General features: G+C 52.0%; 11 protein-coding genes and 1 non-coding gene across 12 annotated transcripts; 5 read left to right on the plus strand and 7 right to left on the minus strand.

Annotated features, from left to right (window-relative positions):
• Positions 1 to 933: 933 nt before the first annotated feature.
• On the minus strand, positions 934 to 3,225 carry UMAG_01293 (uncharacterized protein; the record flags this gene model as incomplete). Its single annotated transcript, XM_011388906.1, has 1 exon — positions 934 to 3,225. One exon carries the CDS (start codon positions 3,223 to 3,225, stop codon positions 934 to 936), a length of 2,292 nt encoding a protein of 763 aa, XP_011387208.1.
• Positions 3,226 to 3,670: 445 nt separating this feature from the next.
• On the minus strand, positions 3,671 to 4,413 carry UMAG_10232 (putative cytochrome b5; the record flags this gene model as incomplete). Its single annotated transcript, XM_011389016.1, has 3 exons — positions 3,671 to 3,743; positions 3,867 to 3,931; positions 4,150 to 4,413. The coding sequence occupies 3 exons, from the start codon at positions 4,411 to 4,413 to the stop codon at positions 3,671 to 3,673; spliced, it is 402 nt and encodes a 133-aa protein (XP_011387318.1).
• A 1,224-nt stretch (positions 4,414 to 5,637) lies between these two features.
• UMAG_16021 lies at positions 5,638 to 5,711 on the minus strand. The gene has a single exon. It is a non-coding gene; the product is annotated as a tRNA-Asn (tRNA).
• A 380-nt stretch (positions 5,712 to 6,091) lies between these two features.
• On the plus strand, positions 6,092 to 8,056 carry UMAG_01295 (uncharacterized protein; the record flags this gene model as incomplete). Its single annotated transcript, XM_011388907.1, has 1 exon — positions 6,092 to 8,056. One exon carries the CDS (start codon positions 6,092 to 6,094, stop codon positions 8,054 to 8,056), a length of 1,965 nt encoding a protein of 654 aa, XP_011387209.1.
• Positions 8,057 to 8,450: 394 nt separating this feature from the next.
• Positions 8,451 to 11,355, plus strand: UMAG_01296 (uncharacterized protein; the record flags this gene model as incomplete). Its single annotated transcript, XM_011388908.1, has 2 exons — positions 8,451 to 9,439; positions 9,708 to 11,355. 2 exons carry the CDS (start codon positions 8,451 to 8,453, stop codon positions 11,353 to 11,355), a joined length of 2,637 nt encoding a protein of 878 aa, XP_011387210.1.
• A 223-nt stretch (positions 11,356 to 11,578) lies between these two features.
• UMAG_01297 (uncharacterized protein) lies at positions 11,579 to 12,112 on the minus strand (the record flags this gene model as incomplete). The annotated part of the gene is made up of 1 exon (XM_011388909.1): positions 11,579 to 12,112. The coding sequence occupies one exon, from the start codon at positions 12,110 to 12,112 to the stop codon at positions 11,579 to 11,581; it is 534 nt and encodes a 177-aa protein (XP_011387211.1).
• Positions 12,113 to 13,138: 1,026 nt separating this feature from the next.
• UMAG_01298 (uncharacterized protein) lies at positions 13,139 to 13,702 on the minus strand (the record flags this gene model as incomplete). Its single annotated transcript, XM_011388910.1, has 2 exons — positions 13,139 to 13,329; positions 13,438 to 13,702. 2 exons carry the CDS (start codon positions 13,700 to 13,702, stop codon positions 13,139 to 13,141), a joined length of 456 nt encoding a protein of 151 aa, XP_011387212.1.
• A 481-nt stretch (positions 13,703 to 14,183) lies between these two features.
• UMAG_01299 (uncharacterized protein) lies at positions 14,184 to 14,755 on the plus strand (the record flags this gene model as incomplete). The annotated part of the gene is made up of 2 exons (XM_011388911.1): positions 14,184 to 14,439; positions 14,523 to 14,755. 2 exons carry the CDS (start codon positions 14,184 to 14,186, stop codon positions 14,753 to 14,755), a joined length of 489 nt encoding a protein of 162 aa, XP_011387213.1.
• A 338-nt stretch (positions 14,756 to 15,093) lies between these two features.
• Positions 15,094 to 15,601, minus strand: UMAG_01300 (uncharacterized protein; the record flags this gene model as incomplete). Its single annotated transcript, XM_011388912.1, has 2 exons — positions 15,094 to 15,287; positions 15,385 to 15,601. 2 exons carry the CDS (start codon positions 15,599 to 15,601, stop codon positions 15,094 to 15,096), a joined length of 411 nt encoding a protein of 136 aa, XP_011387214.1.
• A 1,030-nt stretch (positions 15,602 to 16,631) lies between these two features.
• On the plus strand, positions 16,632 to 17,148 carry UMAG_01301 (uncharacterized protein; the record flags this gene model as incomplete). Its single annotated transcript, XM_011388913.1, has 2 exons — positions 16,632 to 16,851; positions 16,940 to 17,148. The coding sequence occupies 2 exons, from the start codon at positions 16,632 to 16,634 to the stop codon at positions 17,146 to 17,148; spliced, it is 429 nt and encodes a 142-aa protein (XP_011387215.1).
• An 835-nt stretch (positions 17,149 to 17,983) lies between these two features.
• Positions 17,984 to 18,567, plus strand: UMAG_01302 (uncharacterized protein; the record flags this gene model as incomplete). The annotated part of the gene is made up of 2 exons (XM_011388914.1): positions 17,984 to 18,212; positions 18,347 to 18,567. 2 exons carry the CDS (start codon positions 17,984 to 17,986, stop codon positions 18,565 to 18,567), a joined length of 450 nt encoding a protein of 149 aa, XP_011387216.1.
• A 274-nt stretch (positions 18,568 to 18,841) lies between these two features.
• On the minus strand, positions 18,842 to 19,452 carry UMAG_10233 (uncharacterized protein; the record flags this gene model as incomplete). The annotated part of the gene is made up of 2 exons (XM_011389017.1): positions 18,842 to 19,038; positions 19,122 to 19,452. The coding sequence occupies 2 exons, from the start codon at positions 19,450 to 19,452 to the stop codon at positions 18,842 to 18,844; spliced, it is 528 nt and encodes a 175-aa protein (XP_011387319.1).
• Between the last annotated feature and the right edge of the window lie 149 nt (positions 19,453 to 19,601).

Raw genomic sequence — 19,601 nt, forward strand, 5'->3', positions numbered from 1 at the left:
CGAATATCACTGGTCCGCCGTATGAAAAAAGGCGAGAATGGTGTAACGAGTGGGTAAGGTGTGCGAGTGAATGAAGTGGATGGCGACAGAGAGTCTGTGAGTTGTGGGTGGGTGTGTGCCGAACCGAACCATAAACGACAGTAAGCTGCGCGTGATATTTGCGATGTATGTCACTTGACTTTTTCCACTCACAATTCACTCACGACTTTCGTGATTCACGATTCGAGATTTCACTCGTGGTGTGCCTGTCTTGGTGATGTGGGTGCCGGTGCGGTTGCGAGTCGAATGGGCTGATGCGGGATTTGCGGTCGGAGGCGGCAGCGGCGAGTGGATCCGACCGAACAGCACAGCACGAAAAAGAAAACGAAAAAGAAAAAGAATCGTGAATTAGTTAAGTTACCTTAATCAGAATCAGAATTTTAGTGAATCACGAATCGTGCGTTAGTCGCCTTCCTCGTGCCTTGAAAGCGTCGAGAGAGGAACGAAGCACGAAGGCAGCGGTCAAAGCTCGCCCGCTGTCTTTCCAGTCACCGGTAATCAACCCCTCTTCGTGATTTGGATTTCGTGATCTGCCAGCGTTTTAAATAATCGTGAATTTCCGTTTTCCTCACGCCTTATATTCACAATTCGGCATACTTCGTTTTAACATAAGTTATTTCCATTTTCACGTGTCACACGCGTTACCTCCCAATCGTGAATCGTGAATCGTGAATCTGTGAATCTGTGAATCACGAGTGTCCAGTGTCCCCACGCCCTTGTTCTGCCTCTGTGCTCCACGTGCTGGCGACCTGTTGCCCCGTCGAACGCCTTGAAGTGCATGACATGAACAGCAAGGATCTGATTACGCACAGTGGCAAGATTGGCTTTCAACATTTTCGTACTAAGTTAACATATGACTAACATTTTGAGGCTCGGCTCGTACATGTGTGACGACTAAGAGTTGTGCTGCAACTCGTGGAAGCGGCGATGCGCCACAACCATGAACGGTTTCAGCCAATCGTCGCACCGCTCGCATTGAACCAAGTCGGAGTCGGGCTCAAACAGCTCCTCTAAGACTTGCTCGTCCGTGTCGGTGCCTGCTACAGCTTCTGACCCTGAAACAAAAGATTCTGGAGAGCATGACGGCAAAGCTTGGGCAGGAAGCCCCGACAGTGGATACTGTTCGTGATCATGCTGCATCCAGATTTCCATCGCTTCTCCACAAATCGAACAAATCAAACCGGCAGTCAAGAAAGCTTTCCCCATGGCTTGGTCTGTCGCGCTTCCTGTACTATCACCGATGGCTTCATCGGCGACAGGTCGAGTTGTCAATGCGAGCTCGATGCCGTACTCCTTGGCAATCTCGTCTCTCAGCTCGCGAGGCAAGCTGGCCAAGATGGCTTCATCAATATCTGCTCTTCCGTTCATCCGTTTCCGGCCAGACTTACCCTCGGCTGAGGTCGGTGCCGACGCAAAGAAGCTCCCAAGCGCTCTCTGTGGTCTCTTCTCGCTCAGCTCCAACGCAGCGATGTTGATCAGATTCATCCCTTCCCCGATCACATTGTCGCCCCCGATCAACGCTCGTAAAAGCCCTCGGCATGCCTTTTCTATTGCGGCTGCCCTAATCTCTGTCGGCTGATCCAGTTCGAAAATCTCGACCGGCATCTTGGTCTGTTTCGACACCCGGTTATTCCATCCCTGTCGCACACTCAGCCGCACCTTCAATGGATACCGCAACCAACCGGCTTTCACGGCCGCAGCTGCGGGAGGCTGTTCTTGGTAGTCCCGGATCGTCACAACTTCATTCTTGATAGTCGTCTCTTGGCTGAGAGGTTTTGGCTGCTCCTGTAACGTGCTGTCCCGAGTGGTGAGCTCCAGCTCGAGTCTCCGAAGTAGAGACAGGGACAGACGACCAATCTCGGCATGAATGGTCGGCCCCCGCAAGCTCGGATAGGGATAAGTGTCCTCGATCGACAATTGTAGAGGAAAGTCTGGTGCTGGAATCACCGGCTCTGCATCGCGACCGTTCACCAAAGCCCACAGCCTCGGTCCGATTACTTCGCCGAACAACTCCACCATCGCTTCCAGGGACAGCATCTTCCGCGCAGCGCCAACAAAAACCTTGACTTTGACCTTCTCCTCTTCATCATCAGACAAGCCTATCGGCTCCACCAAGCTTGAAACCGTTTGCCTGTTCCTGTTGCTCTGCTCTGCTGACGCATTTGAATCATGGTTGAGATGATCTCGGATCTTGTCAACGACTACGCGACCGAAGCCTGGCAGCTTACGAAGGTCCAAAGGGTCCATGAAGGCAGTAACATGCCGCTCAAGGGTGAGTTCGATGGAATTGGCGCGCTTGCAACGGTCCGAGACGAGTCCAACGACCGGAGGGCAGAATGCAGTCTGTTGGTTCGGCTTATTTAATGCCCCCACTAGCTTTGCCAGCGACTTGCTTGGGGCGATCCCGGCGGAGCAAGTGAGCCCGACTTCATCCGATATCCTTTGCCTCATGTAGTAAGCTAGTCTTGCGGCCACGAGCATGCGCTGCTGCCACCAATCCGGCTCATTTTGCTTCAAGTACTCTGCAGCATCACTCGGGTGAAGATGTCCCGGGGGATCCGCGGGCCAAGCTTGATACTCGAATCCATAGTCGTCCATTCGTTGACTATGTTTAGGCGCGTTCAGGTCAAACCATCTTGTCGCTTCTTTGACTTTGTCGAGGGTGGAGAGGTGGTGATCGACCATCTCGGTCACGTCGCAAAACAACTCATCCATGCCAAGCTTCTCGACTCGCTTTTCCCAGACAATGGACCTGACCAGTCGCCACACTTGACTCGAGACCTGTCGAAAGTAGGTGAGATCTTCTCCGTTGACGAGAATCATGTCTGGACACTTTTTGAGTGCATCCTTGATGCTGTCAAGCTTGCCGACGCCTGCTGCCCGCGCTTCGTAGCTGATAGTAGCTACAAGCGCCTTTTGCTGAATGCCAATGGGGATGCCAACGAGAGACGGGTCTCTCTTCCGACAGGCAGAGACATAGAACGCGTCCAAGTCGAGAGCGATGATCACTCGAGACGCAAGCGAGGGCAGCGGCTCGCGATCAACTATCGATTTCGTGGGCGAGAGACGTTGACGCTTGGTCTGTCTCGAAGGGGAAGGATCGATGGCTCCGCTCCGAAAGCTACTGCTCGCGTTGCTGTTCAAGTAGTTCTTCGAAGATGAAATGGAAGGGCTACTCCCTGTCATGATACTTTGATTCTATGATCCTCCATGGCCATTTGAGACAAGAGAGGTCGCGGCCAGAGGGTGTGAGGGTTGTAGGTGGTATCGAGGGAATAAGAAATAAAAAGTCAGAAAACTGAGCCAAAAGCTGCGAATCGCACGTCCGTGCTTTTCCAGCTCCGATTCCTCCACCTTGGCTGCGTTCAAACTTCACGCTTCCGTCACAGGTATAATTTTCAACAAGGCTCTATCCCAGCTTTCTCTTCAGCTTTGTCGCAACCTTTGACAAGGTCGACTGCTGCGACCTCATTGCGCGGCAATAGCCTCTCAGCAAATCCTTGGCTGAACTTCTCCCAGCCGCTCGGGTGATTTTGATCGCAACCACGGCCAGAGTCAACGCTTGAATGAGACCAGTATTATATTTATCGAGACCAGACATGGGTGAGAATACAAGGGCCTTGCAGCTCGTCTAGGAGACGTAGACGTACTTGTAGGAAAGATAAGCAACAAGGCATGCAAGGGGGATGAACATGAAAATGGGGCTGTCGAGCGTTTTGAGACGAAGAGATGGATGATAGACTGTCAGTATGGATGCTGCATCGCGAAGATGTTGGTACGCGCACGGGTTTTTGAGCCGATCAAGCGCATACATGGTTGAAACTCACTGGCTGTTGGCATTCGAGTTGTTCTCGTTGGTCACGGCGCCGCTAGTGGTCTTGACCTTCTGGGTCTGTTCAGGTCAAAAAGCAAGAAGGGTATGGTCAGTTCGGCTGTGGTCGTACGCTGCAGGTGTAGCAAGCATCTCTTTGATGCCATCTCTGGGCGTAGTCGTCTCTAGGCGTAGTCGTGTCACTTAGTATTCTCGATGACAGCGCGAATCGAGAGCTGATAGGAATGGAAAGGGGGGCCTTTCTAGAGTGGACGTTCAAGCGGAAAGGTTGTACTTACGCCGCCCTCAAGCTCGCCCACGAACATGGGCCCGAGGAGTGCACGAGCATCCTCAGAGTGTCCAACGTCCTCGAAAGCTTCGGTAGCGTCCTTGCCAGCCTCGGTGACCAGAACCTCGTCACCACCGGGGTGCTCGTCCAAGAACTTGCTAACGTCATACACCTTGCCGTCGATGAGGAGCCAGAGATCATCATGAGAGCCGTGCTCCTTGAGCTGCTCCATGGTGATCTTCTTGGAATCGGACTTGTTCTCGGATTCGGACATTTTGATGGATGTGTTGATGAGGATTGACCAATGTGTGGTGCGATGTGGGGTGGTGGATACGATGGGATGGAAAGATATGCGAAGTAAGACACTCTTCTTTCCCCTCTCACTCTTTCCTTCTCTCTCTCCTCCCGCACACGCACAGGACTCCTCCATTTCCGTTTCAGCAACTCAAGGACTGCCAATCACGGAAATTCCAATGCACACGCACTTTTGGAGTTTTGAACTGTTCGGAAAAAACACGGTTGGATCTGGCGAAGTTGGTCGATGAGATGGATATTACGGAAGGCCAACAAGGCATTGCAGACATTTCACACGAAAAAAATGGCAAGTGCTGCTGGCTCTTTGAGTCGAATTCAGCAATAAAAAAACAGTGATACACTGTGAATCGTGCGTAAGTTTGGCCTTTGTCGTCGTCGCCGTGTGACCTCATTTTTTCGACGACGCAGCCGACGACCTTTTTGGACTGTGAAATCAACCGTCTGCCGCTCATCTATCGCCCACCTACGTATTACAAATACAAGGAATCAAATCGCGAATCACACACGACTCAAGCGGCCAAACCAAGGACGATACATCAGGTTCGTGGTTCATGTTTCAACCCCGCCTTTTGAAAACCTCAAGCCGAACGTGGAACCGCTCGCTCCTGTTCCGCGTGGGTTGTTACCTGTCGCGTTCGTGAATTTCCTCATCTCTTCCGCACACACAAGACAGTGAGTCGACTGACCCTCTTGTCTTGGCTTGCAGTGATAGAGCCTTGTCCGCTCGTGTAGGCTCCAAATCGATCAAGGCGCCACATCATCGCTATGCTCATTGCAAAGTCGCCGATGCCCCGCATATCGCTGTCACCACACAGACGCTTTCACATCTGATCGTCTCAATCACGAATCACACTTCGAATCTGCTCTGCTACCCTCCGCTCGATAATATTGTCGAGAATTCCCGATGTTATAGTGCATCTTACCATATGATCTGCCGGGCCCTTTTGGTGGATGTACCGAAGCTAACTTAGTATCAATCGTTGTTCACGAGTCTCGAAGCACGAGTAATTAGAAGATAAACAAAACCAAAACAATTGTGATTCATGAATGATGAATGAGCAGACAAAATAATGAGGCATCGAAAAAGCCGAATCGTTCACGATTCCCTTCTTTGTCACTATGTTCATTAATGGTCATTCTTTCCACTCAGGTTTGGAACAAAAAGAAAGGAACAAAAATTAAGCGACCCCGGGCGGGCTCGAACCGCCGACCTTAGCATTAACAGTGCTACGCTCTAACCAACTGAGCTACGCAGTCAGATCGTATTATGTTTTGGTGAGTCGTAGTTGCATATATAACCTAATTGCAGTAAACGAAATGTGATGTCCATAACGAGACATGAGGACAGTCAAGAACAACTCCGCTGGAACAACACTTAATATCACGAATATAGTTAGTCACGAAATTTGGGAAGTGAAATGGGGTTTCCCCAGAGACCACCTCCAATACGTCCCAGTGCACCTTTAGACAAGATTATGGTCGCATCGCTTACCGGGGCTAGCGTGTAGCTTGCACGTTGAATGCGCTGAGCCATACCGTGCTCTCGTGTCGCTCCCGGTCATCTGGTCTTGGATTAGAACTGCGGAGCTGCACTGAGCAAGCAGGATCCTTGGCGACCACCACACCCGCTGGAAAGCATGGTTCTCTTCAATCTCGTTCTCAAGTCTGTCATCTTGGCCCTCGACCTTCGCAATACCTACGACGCGCTCGACGCGGTCAAGCTCGATCAAATCGGACGCAGCGAACGCCAAGTGCTCGTGCGCAATGCCCAAGATGGCACCAAGCAGCTGACCACGCGGAAGCGCGTGGGCACCTCCAAGCGCAAGGCCGCAGTCAAGTCGGCACTCACCACTGTGCTAATCTGGAACCTGTTTCACAAGATGGAGCCGTTGTGTGATCGAACAATCGCCTGGTTCGTACCCTTCTACGACTCGTTCAAGACGCTCTTTCTGATCTGGATGCTGTTCACGAGAAGCTATGGCGCATCCATTCTTGTGTATCGTTTCTTGTCCCCGATGGTTCGTCCATACGAGCCCATCATTGACGCCATCTTTGGACTCACACTGACGCTGCTTACTTGGACTGCAGCGCGATTGACCCTCATCACCGGTCAATGCGCTTTAGTCGTTGATCGTATTGGAGCTGTGATCAGACAAGCTCCTCAGTCTGAACAGAAGCAGTCTGCATCAGATGGCCATAGCGAAGCTGCTCAACGAAAGGTATCTACTTCATCGATAGTAGAGCAAGCAAGGAACAAGCCTCCCCCGCCTCCTTCACCAGCCTCGGTAAAGAATTCGCCGGCTTCTGTAGCATCATTCTTGGCAGAGACTGCCACACTGCCGCAGTCACGCGCCGGGACAACAAAAGCGCACCAGGAACCTACGAAGAAGGCATCTCAGAGCAACCTTGCAGCCACGCGTCGAGTGCTACAGGAGCTGCCCGTGCCAAGACATGCATTCGATCCAATCGTACCTCAGTCGAGTGTATCGGCAACAGCCTCGACTTCGAACGCAGGAGTTACGACGTCACAACTCAATCTAACCAATGCAAACACCCCCAGTATCAAAGCAGAGCCGGCAGAGCCAAGTCTTGCTCCTCACTACGAGCCTCTGGGCCCGCCTCCAACACCTCCCACAGGCCTTCACAACTATGCATTCATCCCAGGGCTCACACCGCAGCGGTCTGGACCAGCATCGTTGGCATCGCCGACACCACGCTTTCCCGGCGGATTCTCGTTCTCTTTCGCTGTGCCACGCGTATGTGTACAGAATGGTGCCGATCCTTATCTGGCTCAAGCACGAGTACCTGCTACAACACAGATGGCGCCACTATCCGTCTCCTCTTCCCAAGCACCACTAGCCCGGTCTAGTCTGCTTGGTTTGACAAATGGTGGCGCGAATAGCATCTTGACCCACGAAAGCGTAGCCTCTGCTGAGGACGACCGCATAGTGCCTCCACCGAGCGAAGTCGCGGGTGTTCGCAAAGTGTCATCCGCACGGTCGCTCAAGAGCAAGGCGGCTGCTGTCACAACGATGTCCGACCACAAAGCAGGAGCTCCTTCAAATGGAAAAAAGCGCACTCGATCAGATGAAGTCTCCAAGAGATCCGTCGATGAAACAGGTAAACTATTGCCGAGCTCAAGCTCGCCAAGGAAACGAGCCAAGTCTGCAGCGGGCAAGGTAGCGTCAAGCAAGACTGCATCAGGTTCCGTGACTGCAAAGAGTCGAGCGGAAGCAAAATCCACCTCAGCCACTAGGCTGACTGCGACAACGCGAGGAACTGTTGCTTCTCGCAAGAAAGCTGCAGCCAGCGTTACAAACAACACGACTGAGAAGTCGATTGCGCCTAAGTCTACTGCGGGCGCAACAGTCGCGGAGGGAAAGTTGGAGGATAGCTCGATGCAATCGCCTGAGAAGGTGGATGCACCGTCGCGCAAGCCAAAGACAGGCTTAGCAACGACGACAACGCAGCGAACGGTCGCCAAGAAGGATTCTAGTCTGAGCAAGTCACGTGGTCAATTTGTCAATGTCGGAGCGGCTGAAAGTGTTGGGCCGCCGCAGCGCCTCACGCGGAGTCGCACCCGGAAGAACCTAGTCGATTGACAACGATCCACCCAGACAGCTTTCGACTTCTTGCATCGCATCACAGCATTGATCCGAACCTTGTAGCATATCTGACGGTTGAGTCCGAGGTTACGTGCTAGCCTGTGAGGCGTGGTTGAACCCACGAAACAAGAAAGACCGACTTTCCGGCCGTAAGCGCGAACAAATCAACCTCCACGCAATGTGAATAAAAAAATAATGAAAATTCTCGAGTTAAGAATTCACGAATTGTGAGGAAAAGAAGAAAAAAGTGGGACCTTTCTTCTTGGGAAACCTGATCGAACCCTTACCCTTATGCTTTCCTTCGTGCCTTCCATCACCTGGACCACATCGTATCCTCATTATTGTGAAGTGTGGCCGCCAAGGTCCGGTATCTGATGCGTGTCTTGTCATCATGAACCGCTCCATCACAGGCGCTTGGGCCAATCAGCGCAACAGGATATCCTTGAACAGCCCGCTTCCTCCTTCGCCATCCGCCGCTTCGCCTGCTTCCAATATACCCGTCCCACCTCCTCCTGGATCTGCAGCCGCTGCCGCGCTAGCTAGACAGCAGCAAGCACAAGCTCAACAAAATGGCGAAGGTGCGACGACGAGCAACGATCCCGTAGACGTCAAAGCAGCAGGAGCGACAGGCTTCACGCCCAGGCCGCGGCAGCATTCTCCTGATCCTGCCTTGGTAGCATCCACGTCCTCACCTGTCAAGCGCAAATCGCGCTCTTCGCGCATCGATGGTAGTGGTGCTGTCGGTTCCTCTACGGGGTCGTCATCCTCGAAACGGCCCAAAGGTCTCATCTCCAAGCTAATGAACGCTGCCGAAAAGTATACCCCTCCTGCGACCCGTCTCGCTGATCTCGGCGGCATCTCACATGCTATCGAAAAGATTTTGGAACTTATTGCAATGCCTCTGTGTCATCCAGAGATCTACGCTCACACTGGCGTCAAGCCACCTCGAGGTGTTCTGCTGCATGGTCCACCTGGATGTGGTAAGACCATGCTGGCTGGCGCGGTCGCAGGCGAGCTCGGCGTGCCCTTTCTTTCGATCTCGGCTCCCTCAGTCGTTTCTGGCACATCGGGAGAGTCGGAAAAGACCATCCGAGACACGTTTGATGAGGCTGCTTCGATTGCTCCATGCATCCTCTTTATCGACGAGATCGATGCCATCACGCCGAAACGAGAGACAGCACAGCGAGAGATGGAACGACGTATCGTTGCCCAGCTTCTCACTTCTCTCGATGACCTCAGCTGGGAGAAGACCGATGGAAAGCCAGTTATGATTATTGGCGCCACCAACCGACCGGATAGCCTCGACCCGGCTCTCAGGCGAGCTGGTCGATTCGATCACGAGATCGCCATGGGTGTTCCCGATGAGGATGGACGCGAACAGTAAGTAACAACAGTCTCCCTCAGTAAATCGTCTGCTGCAAACAGGCTGTCATGTACATGATGCAGAACATACACAATGCGCTAGCGGCAATGGGCCGTTCTGTGCGTGTTGGCCTTCGGGCCTCCCATTCAAGTCCCTGACCTTAACAGCTCTGTTTGCAGCAGACAGCGCTCCGCCTGAGCTTGCGGAGCCTCGCTGCTCATCGGTTGAAATGAGCATGAGCTGACCTTTGATTCATCTCGCGACTTTTGTTTCTCCAACCAAAAGGATCCTGCGTGTACTCGCACAAAAGCTTCGTCTCGCTGGCGACTTTGATTTTCGCGCGTTAGCCAAATCTACACCAGGATACGTCGGTGCCGATCTCACTGCTTTGACATCAGCAGCGGGCATTATCGCGGTGAAGCGCATCTTTCAGCAGCTCAGCGAATCCGACTCGCTGCCCTCGAGCCTATCTGCGGCACGCATCTCGCAGGCTATCGGCTTGAACACCAGCGACGGCCAACAAGATGCTGCGGCGTCAGGCGAAGCCGATGTTGAGATGGGTGACTCCGGCGACTCCAATTTTCCGCCTGCTAGTGCCAGCCAGGCCGCCTCCGATGCTGTCCAGGACATTCCAGACTCAGAAATCGTCGTGCGCTCGACTGCCATCGATACTCCGGGTTCTTCCAAGGGCGCTGTTACTCCTGCCACTGCTGATGAAGACGGCACACTAACATCAGTGCCAACAGTAGCTGCGTCTTCCAACGTCCGCCCATCCGCCACTTTCTTCGATGCACTTCCCGAGCACATTCGCGATTCATCTATTGCTTCCTTCCTCAAGAATCATCCATCGCCTCTCACAGAGGCGCAGCTGGCGCCGCTCGCAATCACCAACGCCGACTTCCTGGTGGCTCTTCCGTCTGTTCAGCCCTCGTCTAAAAGAGAAGGCTTTGCCACGGTGCCAGACGTATCGTGGGCGGACGTGGGAGCTCTGCATTCGACGCGCGATGAGCTTTCTATGGCGATCGTCGAGCCAATCAAGCGACCCGAGCTTTTCCGCTCCGTTGGTGTCTCTGCCTCCTCCGGCGTGCTTCTCTGGGGTCCACCCGGGTGCGGTAAGACGCTTCTCGCCAAAGCGGTTGCCAACGAGTCTCGTGCCAACTTTATCTCCGTCAAGGGACCTGAGTTGCTCAACAAGTACGTCGGTGAATCCGAGAAAGCGGTACGTCAAGTGTTTGCGCGTGCACGAACCTCCTCGCCGTGTGTGATCTTCTTCGATGAGCTCGACGCTCTCGTACCACGGAGGGACGATTCTCTGTCCGAAAGTTCAAGCAGAGTAGTCAACACGCTACTCACGGAGCTCGATGGCCTGGAGTCGCGCGTTCAGACATACGTCATCGCCGCCACGAATCGGCCGGACATGATCGATCCCGCCATGTGCCGTCCCGGGCGTCTGGACAAGCTGCTGTATGTCGACTTGCCTAAGCCTGATGAGCGCTACGAGATTCTCAAGACCATCACCAGCAAGACGCCGCTGAGCGACGAGGTGAACCTGCAGACGATTGCGTGCGACGACAAGCTAGAGGGATTCTCTGGAGCCGATTTGGCTGCACTGGTTCGCGAAGCGGCTGTGTTGGCGCTTCGCGAGACAATTCTGTTCCATAATTCTCAGCCTGGTACGGTGGCATCTCAGGCCAAGAAGAGCAACAAGGGCGAGCATGAGCGTGTCAAGGTCACGGTCATGCATTCGCACTTTGTGGCAGCGCTATCCAAGATTCAGCCCTCGGTATCTGCTCAGCAGCGACGAAAGTATCTGTCGTTGAGAATGAAACTGCAAGGATCCGTGCCGATCGACGCAGCCTCGGGCGGCAACGGTCGCCGCGCTCGGTTCGACGCTGATGCCGATGATCCCAACACTGCTACGCCTGCTGCTTGAATGTAGGCTTTATGTATTTGTATCTCACTTTCTTTCAACCATACATTTACGCTTCTCGAAACAAACGTTAGTTAACGTTAGTTGACGCTTGGTTCAAGTACGAATCGTCAAGATTCACGATTATCATGTGGCAATAAAGATCATACTGAGTAGACGCTGGATGCGACATGCAAATCACAGATGGATGAAGCGCCAGTCGAGATATTATCGGGCACTCCAGCACTTACAGCTTGATGGGCTGATTGTGTCCAGCACACCAAACTTGGTCCACCTCCAAGGTCCACGTGGGCAAGTGGTAGATCTTGACCCTAGCACAACCGAGCTTTTTGGCACGCTTGTTACCCTTGACCTCATCCACGTGAATCTCGAGCTTTTCGTCCAGAGTGATGATTTGGCCGGCGAAGAGCACAAAGTTGGTATCGCTTCCGTCAATGTATCCCTTGAGCTTGCGCGGGCTGGGAGCGGACAGATACTTCTCGAGCTTCAGGTTGGTGTCGAAGCATGCTTTGCTTCGATGGTCATTCTGAGCCAAGCCGCTGTGAGGGTGGCACAGCGAGTGGTACATGTGAGAGTTTCGTTCCAGACCAAACGTTCCGGTCGGGTTGTGGCAGCCAGCGGGGCCACAGCCGGGTTGCGTGGGACCAATGGGTCCAGAGAGTTGCGGTTTCGACGCGATACCAGCCGAGTCAGAGGTGGGCAAAGCTAGAGCGCCACTGATGGCAAGCGGAACAAGCGTGAGGACGGAAGAAAGCAACATGTTTGAAAGGAGGCGTTCAAGACAGAGAAAGAGTGCAGAGAGTTGTAGTCACAGAGTGATGAGAAGCTGAAGAAGATCCAAAGTGAGGGGGGCGCCGGAGGGGATTTTATACCTATGGCTAGCTCAGGTGTCAGTCACTCAATGTCGGCGGACAACACTTGCCCTTGAATGGCATGCGAGATGCGACTCTCGTGGGCGTAACGCACGACGCTTAGACTTGAGCTTCCTCAGCCGCCACATTGCCCAGTATTTGCCCTGCGATCTTGTTGCTCTTTGGTCACGTCGGACAGCAGCCCACAGTTGCGACGTATTCAATCTTTCGTTTTGTCCAAGTGTCCGAACACCGCCTCATGTGTGCCACCACCGGCATTTCAGCGACAGCTATTGTCGCTTGGCGAGTTTGCTTCAATCCAGGGTCGCGAAGACCCACCGTGCGGGACCATGAGAGCAAAAAGGAGCTTGCGAACCCACTTGCACACACCGCTCGTACTGTATGCCAGCGTGTCGTTTACTTCAGATTGAATCAAGCTCTTGAAAGTGTTACCCAGCTTCGCTTTTGCTGAGCTTGAGTCTGTCCACAAGATCCAAGACCTGAGTTGGATGAGCTCGAGCCTGGGCTTTGAGTAGGTCGTCTTGGCTATATTAGGCAACACACGGCTCCCGCACTCTACTTTACACGTACAGTTTCAATTGCTCCACGCGGGGTCAAAGCCGTCCTAACTACAAGCGCCCCCGGCATCCAGCCCACATGCGGCGGAGGGACCGAGGCGGCAAGCCATGTTTTCGTGGACCGGCCCTCGGGGACCGAGCACAAGCAGTCCAGCACGAGCTATGGAGCACAATCTATGAAAGAGTGGGTCGAGTCGAGCAGCAAGGACCACTGATCTCCGGCTTTACACCGCACACAGACTCCGAGCGGATGAGCTTTTAGCCATCTTTCGCATTGCACTTGTCTCCATCGCTCAAGCTCAGCAAGATGCCAGTAACATCTTGAGGAATGCTAGACTCACATTGTAGCTGAGAACACTAGAGTACGATTGGGTGGGATTGACCAGGACACCAGCTCTCACGCACTGTAGACTCTCGCTCAGGCAATAGATAAACCACGACGTCCACACAGCTCTGATCTTGCTCCTTGATAGCTTTCTCCTTTTGGTGGTTAACATGAATCTCGTAATTCTTCAAAGTCACCACGGCATCAGGTTCGAGCATGAAACCTGACACGACCGTGAATTCGACACAAGTGAATCATGTCCGTGGTCAGCTTTGTGCTTGGGCACTTCTGTCGTTCAGAATGCGTTCGGGTCGGGTCAATCTAGACTCACGCTTTCCACTACCATCGATGAAGCCGTCCATCTTCGCAGGGATAGGATTACTCAAACTTGAGGCGATATACCAGCGTGTCTCGAAGCAGGCGCGAGGAACAGACGGGCTGAGAGGAAGACTGGTACCTTGGTCGCACAACAGATGATACGCAACATCGTGCGAGATTAGACCAAATGCGGTATCTGAGCGCGTATGCAGTGTCATGCTGACACAGAGTCTCAAGAACGCGAAGAGGGCGAAGGAAAGGATGAGCGCCGATATCATTGCGAAAACAGAACGGACGGAGTCGTGGGTTGGATTGGGTTGAGGGAGAATGGGAAGTGTTCAAGAGAGAGGTGTGTACGAGGATTAAATCGTGTCAAAAGAGAATCAGCAACGCTTGCTTTCTCGATCCCGAGATTATCAGAGATAGCTCCGGCTCACTGAAAGCGGTCACTGGGAAGTAAGAGAAAGTGCCAACAATCTCCTTGAGAGCTCGATGTGCGTTGACTGTTGCCGACCGATCCGGAATTAAGTCCGGAGCTTCCAAAGTTGCAACCTCAACCCACCACTTTCATATCAGCGCCCCTCGAGGCTTGCTGGTCTTGGTAACAGTGGGAGGAGAGGGGAAGAGGTGCTCAGCCTGATAGGTGCTACCGCACTTCATCTGAAACGCGGTGGCATTGAGCTTGCACATAATCCTTCATTCAACTGTGGCATCATTCGTTGCTTTGTCCATCTTTCAACCACCAGCTCTCATCAAGCCATGCTATCCCAAAATCTTCTGGCTTCTTTCTTAGGACTTCTTGTCACCACAAAGGTCGTTACGGCAGCTTTAGATAGCGGGATTTTCGATAAGTCTGCCTATGGGCAGGCAGAATGGAGCCGGTACTGCTCGAGCTCGGTATCAAAATCGGCTGATTTGCTCGCGCATGCTTGTTTCACGATCCATGACGATATCACCTCGGCTGTCCATTCTTCCTCGGAGGACCATCTGGGCTATGCGTCTGCTTCAGGACAAGGTCAGTAAAGCTCTCTTCCTAAAACACGATTGGATTGGGGGCACAGGTATTGATGCCATGCAACTATTTGTGGCGTTAAACAGATTTCGTCGTAACCGCTCCAGAGGCGCGACAGAACAGCAAGGTTGAGTTCTTCGCTAGCGGCTTCTGGTTCTCTGTTCGCTTTTCAGCCTTTCTCAAGTGTGCAAACGTTTCCGTTAGAGCCCCAATCAGAGTTTCTAGGGGAAGAACAAAGGAGGGTCAAGAGCCAGCTCTGGCGCCATTCATGGAGGGAACGTATTGTGCCGGTTCTGAACGGAAAATCTTCACTTTGTAGAGTCACACTAGAAATACATCGAGTCGCAGCCTTGATATCTGAACGTTGTTCCTCATAACAAGGGATGAGGGACGCAGGATTGTAGAAGAGACGTATCTCATTACAAGATCCGTTCAAGCAGAACATATGCCTTGCGTCAGGCCCACATTTCATAGCTCATGAACCGGCATAGTCTGTCGCTATTGTCTCTGGTTTCTCATTCACGAAAGGATCGAGTAGACCTGAAAGGCATTTCAGAAGGTTGATATTCAGTTAGACTGAGAAAGAGATGCATAGAAGGGAACAGGGCAAGACTGGTAGAAACACAAGTACACTGGCATCAGGCTCATCACTTCCGTTCAGGGAAGGGAGATAGCTGCCTGACCGGGGCAGTACAAGCCGTTCTTGAGGTCATTACCCGAAACATCCTGAACATCATAAGCGATGCATTGGTCCTGGCCTGTTCCGGTAACGTCCCACCCAATGTTGATGATAAAATTCGTGGTCGAGTAGAAAGCGGAGCTCTCTTTTGCGGCTCGGTACATGACAAATTCTGTCAGAGATCGTTAAGGTTGAGATGTCAGTATGCAACCTTGGCCAAACCGTATCGTAGGAAGATGGCCTCGAGTGAAATGTAGATCACGACTCACTTTTGTTGTCACTTGAGTAGGAGCCGTGGAAGTCAGTATTAATGGTGATGCCTCTGACATCAAAGAGAGAGTCAAAGCAGATGTGTTTGATGCTCGAATGGGCGTGTGATCCACACAGTGCATTCCAGCTGAAACGAGGGGAAGGCGTATCCCAACCAGCTTTGACGACGCTGACGGAAGCAACCATGGCAAGCAGGAAGGAGATGTGAGCTTTCATCGTGTTGAGCACTTGTTGGCAGAGGCTGAGCTTCTTGTGGCTTGTTAGAGGGAAGAGAATGGTTATCGTTTGACAGGGTGATGACCTCTTTTTTCTCCAAGTGGGAGAGCAGACAACTGCACCAGTCCTTTGGACTCGCCCGTTCTCGCTTGGAGATGGCGAGCGACAAATAGTTCCATCGGCGTCGTTCGAGAGGCCAAATTACAGACTAGGGAGACGACGATGTTCTCCTGGATTCGGTTGCTGGAACTCTGCGACTCCTTCCACGGACTAAGACAGTCGTCAAATCCATTGCTAGAGGTTTCAGAAGGCAGAATTGCCAGTGCAACATGTGGGATTCGACGCCACCGAAATGCATCAAGCGGTAGGGCCGCGTTGCGTGAACGTTCTTTGCTGCGTTACTTCATTGCTGCATTGCTGTGCTACTAATACCACAGTCATCGACAGGATCTCGAGCGGTCTGACCAACGTTCGTCTAGAGCGCCGCTCCAGCAAGATAGGCCGGTTCAACTGGAGTGAAATTAACTTTTAGAGGGCGTTTGCCAGTCTCGTTGGTCTCAATCGGGACTCTTCGTTGGTCTAAATATTAAGTTGCAGCTAATCCCACCTCTGTAGGACCTAGGAACTAAGAACCCTGATGGCTCTCCAAGAAGGGAACTGATGTCCTGGCCCTTCCTATCCACCACACAATCTTTGTTCTGCCCCTCGAGCCTGTTCATTCAAAAACAAGTTGAACATGCAAACTTATCTACTCTTCTCTGTAACAATGGTGACTCTTGCTCGTCAAAGTTATGAGTCGAAAACAACAATTACTGGAAACGACAATTTGACCGTTCATCTGTTGCCCACCCCAACAAAGCTTAGCAACTGGGAAGACTGAGCGCATGTCTTCCTCGCCCAACTCGCTATGGACTGGTCAGACATGATTTTAAGCTGGCTTGGTTTAGTTGCTTCCGCAACACTTCTGCGCACATTTCTCCTCTGTACTGAGTGATTCGTCTTTACTCAGACCACCCATTCCCATTTCAAGATGGACCGACGCACTTACCTGATTCTCTTTATCGGGGCTTTGGCATCTATCCATCAAACCAGCGCAGGATGGAACCCCGAGCAGCCTCCTAACTGGACTGTTGGCTATTATTGCTCAGATTTAAGTTCGAGCAGCAGGGTCTGCTTTACGACAGACGTCGATGTCTCGAAGCCGAAAGCCGGCTCCAACTTTGAGGGGATGCTGTCTGCAGATGGCAAGAGTAAGTTCAGGCCTGTCGCCTTTCTTTGAGTGACGGTGATCTCAAGCTGACAACATGCATGCCGTTCGTACATACTTCCGATTCGCAGGCTTCGTAATCTACGCTGGTCGTGATGAGGCTGCTCTGCTGCTACTCGATGATTTTACCATCAGAACTAAATTCGACGTCCCAGGGAGCGATGAATCGCAGCGATGTGCTGATGGAAGCGTCGCGCTCAGCAGTGGTCGACTGATCGATACAACCACGTTCTGCAACGGAACCAGTTACTGGCTCCATGTTCCTGCGATTCCAAAGTGAATGTCTTCATCGAACCAAACTTTGTATTGCTCGTGTTTCGGAGCTCTATCAATACAATCCTGCTGCTTTTCTGCGAATGTGGAAACCTGAACAGCAAAGGTTTGTTTGAAGGTTAGCGTACCAAAGAGTTGATACCACCTTGCATAAGAGTAGGAGGAGCTACTGGTCTCCTTTCAGCTTCACCAAAGGAGGGATGGGATCATTTCCGGTCAATCACACGGTCCGTGACGTAATCTGAGAATATACGCCGCCGGCATCACAGTCTCTCCTAGTCTAGCAACCTAATGAACCACCACACCGCCTACTGGGGGTCCGAGTTTCCTTCTCGGATTAACAACGGACATACCTCGTTTGCACTTCGGGAGTACAGCGCCTTACTGGCGACTCACTAAATCGAGCGCTTTCCAACACGTCCCGGCGTCTTGAGCTTCAACGGCTAATGAGTCAGTGATACTTTGTCTTGAAACGTATGGCAGAACAGACCCACAACGTGAACATTAAAGGCGCTCGTTTCGTCCTTGGTTACGCACGGTACCTCACTTTATTTCTTCCGAGATGGACGAGCCTCATTGTTGAAGCATTTGGCTTTCAGGAGCTGGCGTCCCACGTATCGCTGTCCCACCAGTGGCTACACTAAGCTGTTGACTTCCGACGTACACACTGCACTGCCACAGAGGCTGGTTTATTACACTCAATTGCAAGCTGCCCCGACCAGAGGTCCAGGATTTCTACATAAATGCTCATCGTACAGCTTTTCGCTCTCCCTCTGTTCACTACAAACAAAGTCTGTCCACCTCGACTTTACTTTCAATCTTGCTTGGAAATTCAACACACGATGAAGTTCACCACGCCTTTTCTGGTTGCGATCTTTGGCTTGGCATCGGCAAGCACTGTTGCTGGCAATTTTTTGAAGGTTTCGCCCGGCAATAGCTGGGCAGACTACTGCCAACCTGGTGGATCCAAGTTCGATACGCACCACCTGTGCGTAAGTAGTTCGCCCTCTTTCCTTAAGCTCCTGATCAAGGAGTCCCACTACGAAGGCTATCTAGCTCCGAACGGAAAAGGTGAGTATGAAAGACAGCAACGTCTGCGAAAGCAGCTCCTCCCGTTCTTCTTGCTTCAGAGCGCCCAATTCGTAACTTAGTGATACTGATATAGATGCCTTTTGCATCCCGTTTTGAATTTTCATCCTTGACAGACTTTGTTCTGTTGGACTTTGATGGCCTCACCACGCGCCTATCCACGAACAAGTATGACATCACCGTAACCTTCGGCCAAGTTCTGACACCTGGCGTCAAAGATCCCATGTGCGGATGGGTGGTGATCCAGAAGCGCGGAGGTGACGGAAGTAACCTATTCCAGCAGACTTACTGCAAGGGCGACACCTTCACTATCCCGGACTACATCGTCTCTGCCTAATTTGAACGCACTTGACGTATTCGTTCAGGTAGCGATCCTAGATACGCAATCGCAAACTCGTGACTACCGTGTATGTTGACCGTTCTCATCCACGATTTTCGTATTTACGAATGATGAATTTCTCGCTCTTGCTCAGTCTCTCGATTATGGCTCGTGCAATTCCATCTCCTTGCTCGCATATCGACACACGTCGTGATCAATTCACGATTGCGCTTGATTGATTGAACCACCACCGCTGTCACGGTTGAGACCGGGTTGCTCACCTCATGCTTCTCTAGAGAACAAATATGTAGCTATGATCCGGATTCTGAACGTCCATATCAGTATGAACCGACCATCCACCACCATCGGCTTTCTGAATGGTAACGTGTGCGCTACTATCGCCTCCCCAGGTAATGGCGATCCGACGATCAGCGGTGTCTAGCTGCGAGCTTTCATCAACGCCGTTGCCGTTCGGGACTAAGGCAAAGCCTGTTTGAGACGCAAAAGAAGTACGACTCAGGAATATGCTCGAGGTAGCAAATCGAGAAGAGATGCAAGAATTGCTAACTCACCAGTACCAGACGCATTAGCGTATCCTTGATAGACACCACCGGAAGCAGCGCTTCTGATGTCGTTGTAATAGGTGAAACAGATGTATTCCCCTGAGAGTTCGGTGCCTAGAGCACACCGAGCAGAATACTCGGTAGGACCATTGGGCAGCCATTGCTGTGCAGCAACGGTGCCAAGCCAGAAATTAGCCGAGATGGCAAGGAGGCTAACATAGATATAGGGCAATGCAAACATTAATCTCGGAATCACTTTGAAATGGAGCAAGAGGCCGATATTGAGAATGCCATGTTGGAGCGAGGTCAGTTGGTCAGTGAGGATCGATATATATCCCATTTTGGGAATAGACCAGCCTGTCAAAGATAGCAGACGCTACTTGACAACAGACATGGATCAGCATGTGGCGAGGACAAAAGTGACGCCGACAGCGCTGTGCTACACAAACACCAAGGAACGCACGTCAGCTCTTGTCCCACATTGTTTGC

The sequence above is a fragment of the Mycosarcoma maydis genome, chromosome 2 (genome assembly GCF_000328475.2).
Source record: "Mycosarcoma maydis chromosome 2, whole genome shotgun sequence".
In the NCBI taxonomy this organism is placed as follows: Eukaryota; Fungi; Basidiomycota; class Ustilaginomycetes; order Ustilaginales; genus Mycosarcoma; species Mycosarcoma maydis.